The sequence below is a fragment of the Acyrthosiphon pisum genome, chromosome A1 (genome assembly GCF_005508785.2).
Source record: "Acyrthosiphon pisum isolate AL4f chromosome A1, pea_aphid_22Mar2018_4r6ur, whole genome shotgun sequence".
NCBI lineage: Eukaryota > Metazoa > Arthropoda > Insecta > Hemiptera > Aphididae > Acyrthosiphon > Acyrthosiphon pisum.
Genome location: NC_042494.1, coordinates 165,677,418 through 165,683,027, shown reverse-complemented (window position 1 = coordinate 165,683,027; position 5,610 = coordinate 165,677,418). Strand labels below are relative to the sequence as shown.

The 5,610-nt window shown below is 25.2% G+C and overlaps 1 protein-coding gene across 2 annotated transcripts in view; it reads right to left on the bottom strand.

Annotated features, from left to right (window-relative positions):
• Positions 1–203: 203 nt before the first annotated feature.
• Positions 204–5,610, bottom strand: part of LOC100575726 (MAPK regulated corepressor interacting protein 2) — a 9,504-nt gene continuing 4,097 nt past the window's right edge. For both annotated transcript variants that reach the window (XM_008182793.2, XM_008182792.2), the window contains 3 exons: positions 4,966–5,016; positions 2,969–3,019; positions 204–462 (listed from right to left, as the gene is read on the bottom strand). In XM_008182793.2, the coding sequence (XP_008181015.1) occupies positions 392–462; positions 2,969–3,019; positions 4,966–5,016 (173 nt within the window). In that variant the 3' untranslated portion in view covers positions 204–391. The remainder of the gene's footprint in view (positions 463–2,968; positions 3,020–4,965; positions 5,017–5,610) is intronic.

The window sequence follows — 5,610 nt, the reverse complement described above, 5'->3', positions numbered from 1 at the left end:
AACGAATATACACGCTACTCTAAAAATATATCCAATTACTTGGAATGTCAAAATTATTGATGGGGATAAATTTATAGTTTAATCCCTACTCTCTAAATCTAAATATATACATTATATATTTTAGTTTTGAAAGAGTAAATTAAATTAAATAATACTTGTTAATTTTTTCTTGCCAATCATGATAAAATTTTTAATTATAAAAATATTATGGCATGTCATACATTACTAGAACATACCTGCATGAGGCTGATAATTAATAACTGATAGCAGATAATAATGTATAACTTAACTGTCAGTATCAAGATATTAGGCATAAGCCATTTTGTATATTAAATAATTGGGAAAAAAAAATTAACTGAAAAATACATTGCAATATATTAGTATAATAACATTAGGAACGTTGTTGGTATCGTTGGATGGTTTGTTTTCCCCACCAAGCTTCAAGATCAAAGGGTTTAAATCCTGAAATAAATTAAAATATAAACACTTAATACACAAAATATTTTAGTAATTATCTAAAATTGTTTTTATTAATATTTATTGAACATAGTACTAGTAATATAAATATATTATATTCTAACACATAAACCAAAACATCAAATAATTACAGTTTACTTAAAACCAGCTCTAAAAATATTAACTATGCAATTTTTATTTTCACAAATTAGGAATTTATGAAATTATTTTTACCTATTTATAACTAATATAGTAAAATTATATTTGCTAACAATTAACTCTTATGCCTCAGTTGTTAAAAAATATGTATTGTAATAAGAAAGATATCGAGAATGTATTAGAAAAATTTGATTAATAGTTATGTATAATAAGTCATAAAATAACGCTTTATTTGGCAGGGCATGTAATATAAGCCAATAAAATACATAAAAATAAAATTAATTATTATCATAAGCATTAATTTGTTTAATAACTTTAATAGAACCAATATAAAATACAGAAATTAATAAGACTTCAGTTTGCAAAAACGCATTCAACTATTGCAACTATTATAGGTACTACTTTTATTTATACTATAAACAACAAAAATAAAAAATGTTTTTGTTATTTTAGGAATTATGCCAATTTCATTTAAGGAAGGCCGTTTTAAAATTTATAAATTTAAATTTGAATGTGTAACTGTGCCAATACCACAGTTGTAGGCATTATTCTCTGGCACATGTACCCCTACCAAAAAAGGTTAACAAATTAATAACAATTTAACCAAAACACAATTTTTATTTTACACTTAGATGATTCAAATATTTTTACAATCTAAATAAGATGTAAGCAGTTCAAATAACTGCAGCCATAAAATATAAGTAATTACTAATATTACCTACATTATAACATAAAAATTAACAACCATATTTTGCTATTATTATCAATTAAATTCTTGTTCATGTACTAAAAGAGCTGAATATACATACATTTATTAATCAGTAATGACTGTAATATTAAACTTAAGATGACTTAACATTCAGAACATACAGCAAATTTAAATTCAGAAAAATCCATAGTGTGTTAATCAATATTATTTAATGGTAAGACTATTATATGGGGCATATTAAAACTTGTTTAGAAATTTAAATCCTTGAGATTTTTTTAACTACTCAAGGAATGTTTTGTTTTTGTGGTGATACAACACCTGTTTTTTCAATGAAAACCTTCTTTACAAAGACTTTACAAAGACCTACTTTGAAAAGACTTCTTTACTTTGAATTATTTAGTAGACACATTTTTTTTAAAAATGTTGATGCGCCTAATTCAAAAGAGTAGTTTTTTCTGTTATTATGCTTAATATTATGTATAGTAGTCCTTAAAAATGGTTTTACAAAAATATAAAATAGCTGATGTAATATATCAGATATAATATTTACAATGCTTGGACTACTTTTATAATTTAAAAATATTGATAGATAAATATAAATTACAAAAGTTTTCTAATTGCCATACCAACTATATCTTCCAAACCCATCATATCATGGACAGTGGTGCACACTCAAAAATAAATAGAGGTAGCAATAGTTCAATAGTTGTTTTTCAATATTTTTATATGTTGTAGAATTTTTATGATGTAAATATTTTGGAGCCAGGGCTCAGGGCCGCCCACCTACCAAAAAAATCAGGGTTAGCAGCTGCTACCCTTGAACCCTCCAGTGTGCGCCACTGATCATGAACTTATTATCTTTAATATACAAAGTTAAATTACTATACGGTGGAAAGGAAAAACAGCGTAAGCGACATTTTATAAATTATACAAGAGAGCCAAACAACCATTTTTTCTGCTTTTTTTAAACTTTTAAAGCTGTTTAAAATAATTTCATTGCATTTTCACCTCTAACATTTTTTTAGATAATTATATTCTAAATAAGTTGGTAACATAATAAATTAGAAAATCGTTATTTTTTTTACCTATAATGTTAATTTATATACTTTTTTGGTGCTTACGTCTAACATTATTGGTAGTATGTCGCTTGCGTTTTTTGGAGCTTACGCCTTATTCTTGTTATTAACCTGAATTTTGGTGGTTACAACCAGCATAATAATAATAATATTATAATTTTATTCTACTCTGTTTATTTAAAAATGAACAAAACGAAATTTATAGATATTATCAATAATTATAATAACTAACAATTAATTAAAACCGATAAAAAATATTTTAAAATAATATTTAAAACTATTATAAACAGCTATGGTGGTTACGCTCAAAAATATTGTTTTGTCGCTTAAGTCTGTTATTTGGTGGTTACTATTTAATTTAATTGATGGCGTTAACGCCTTGCAACTATCGATTATTTTATTATCGAATATAACTTTGTCAATAATAAACATATCGATAATCAGGTGAGCACAATCGAATTATGTTGCTTAGGCCTTAATTAAAAAAAACAAATTTTATCAAGAACGTCGTTTACACCCTTTTTCCTTTCCACCGTTGATATGATTTAATAACATTAAAGCATAATACCTTTTAATGTTTCACTATTTCCTTCTTCATAGAACTGTATATGAAAACGACCTAAAAAATATAGATTAAAATAAAATATGGTATATCTAAAATTCTCATAAATTAAATAACTACATTTAAATTTAATGCAGAAAAAAATGTATGTATATATCTGTATTAAGAGTATAACATTATTATTATGTATTTATTTATCATTTTTGAGTATAAATGTAAATTATAATTTAAAATAAATGATAATGTATAATAGAATTTTCATTTATTTAATGTATAATGTATTGGTCTAAATGGCAATTTCCTTAAATGGTTATATTCATACCTAACTAATAGAGTCCAGTCAGTTAAATTGTCAAATTCATTTTCAGAAGTTATTCATGTTTGCTCAGGTGTTCCACAGGGTTCACACTTGGGACCTTTATTATTCATTCTTTTCATTAATGATCTACCATCTGTTTTTAATTCGTTAGTTAATGTCTTAGTTAATGTCTTAATGTTTGCGGATGACACTAAATTTTATTCAATAATTAATAATCAGAATGATGCAATTAATCTCCAAGAGAATTTAGACAGGTTTTCCATATGGTGTCACGAAAATGTATTACCAGTAAATATTAATAAATGTAATGTTATCTCTTTTACTAAAAAAAAAGATCCTTTAGTTTTCAATTATAAGATTAATAATATTATTATCAACCGAGTGGACTCAGTTAGGGATTTAGGAGTGCTTTTTTCATGTAATTTGTCTTTTACTGCTAATACTAATTTATTTATTATCAAAGCATTTAAAATGCTTGGTTTTATATTAAGAAATACTAGAGAATTTAAAAATATTCAAGTACTAAAAACATTCTATTGCTCCCTTGTTAGATCAAATTTAGAATATGGTTCATTGATATGGAATCAAAATTCGACCAGTCTACTGGTTGACAATGTTCAATATAAATTCCTCAAATCAATTGCTTTCCGCTTAAATATATCGATCTCCAGAGACTCAATGTCATTAGTAGGTCATTCTATTTGTATTTAACCGTGCGAGGTTAGACGTAAGATATCTGACATATTATTTATTTATGATCTCCTAAATAACGATATTGAATGTACCCAGTTGTTAAGTATGATTGGTATTGTAACTCATAATTATTCAATTAGAAGCTCAAATTCATTTTTTGTGCCTTTTTTAAAAAAAAAAATTTGTACTGATTCTTTGTTCTTGAGAGCGCTTTCGCTATGCAACTTAATTTGTAATGATGTAGATTTTTTTTTTATGTCTCGTGAGTGTATCAGAACGAAAGCTTTGATTTTTTTTTCTAGTTAAATCATAATTATTATACTATCACAATTTATGTATTATACCACTTAATTTAAACAAAATGTACATTGTACCTATATATTATATGTTTTCTTTATGTTATTATTTATCTTCTTTTGTTAAAGGGCTTGTCCCGTAAAATTGTTATAAATAAATAAATAAATAATTGTACATAGGTACGCATTAAGATTTTATCAAATCTTTTACTAACAGAACATGAGAAAATATGTGCTATACAGCAGTTGCTATCACAGGGAAATATAGGTGCCGAAAACTGTTCTGCAACTGTAACTAGCAGCTGTGATAGGTTTTAAGGTGATACAAATTACCCAATGCATTTTTATTCTGTTGCGCTTTACTGATGATACGTATTATTGTTCGACTATAATAATTTATAAATGAGCATGACCATGCTTCAGGTTAAGCATTTTTCACTGAGCACTGGGTATTCTCTTATCTTAATTATACTGTTAATGATATGTTATTCATTTTCAGTAATTTAGTTGTACCTAATTGATTTTATATTAATTGATTTATCACAACATTAATAAAAAAATATAGAATAAACTAGTTACTTAGACACAATTGTATGCTACTTGTAAATACAACTACAGTACAGTTATACTTATCCTTAATGTGGATACTTAATTTATTAATGAATTTTAATAATTTGTAATGATAAGGAACTTACCATTAGATCCTTGGCATCCACTTTGATATTCTTGAAAAATAACATTCCACGCTAAAACATTAGTAATAATAAATTAGTAGGTGTAACTCTTCCCTCGGCTTATAATAATATACAGTCAAACAAAGATTATTTTTGATTTCAATTTAAAAAAAATAAAAGTTTACAATGTATGTTTTATATTTTTATGTTATACAATAAAGAGGTGTTACCACCATAGGCGCAACTACACCTATATTTTTTAGGGTGCACAAATTATAAAGAATTCCCAGACCCCCGGGCCCATACTCTATATACAGGCTATAACAGGAAGATTTGACAAAAAAAAAAAAAATTACGCTAAACGTATGACAAAAAATTGTGGAAAAAATATTTTGAAAAAAGTTATTACATTCTAAATTAATTTACTCAAAAAAATATTGATATTTTAAAATATTCTAAAAAATTAACTACTTGGCTTAGATAAATGTTTTTATTACCATTAAAATTATCCTTATTATCAGATTCACAAATTGGCTATTTTAAATTTTTCCAATAAATTAAAATTAAATTTGTGGTGTGGCATCCTCTCAATGTACAGATATTAACAAGACGACTAGATGAAATAACTTTTGTTGAAATCAATATTTTTAATTATTTTTATATATT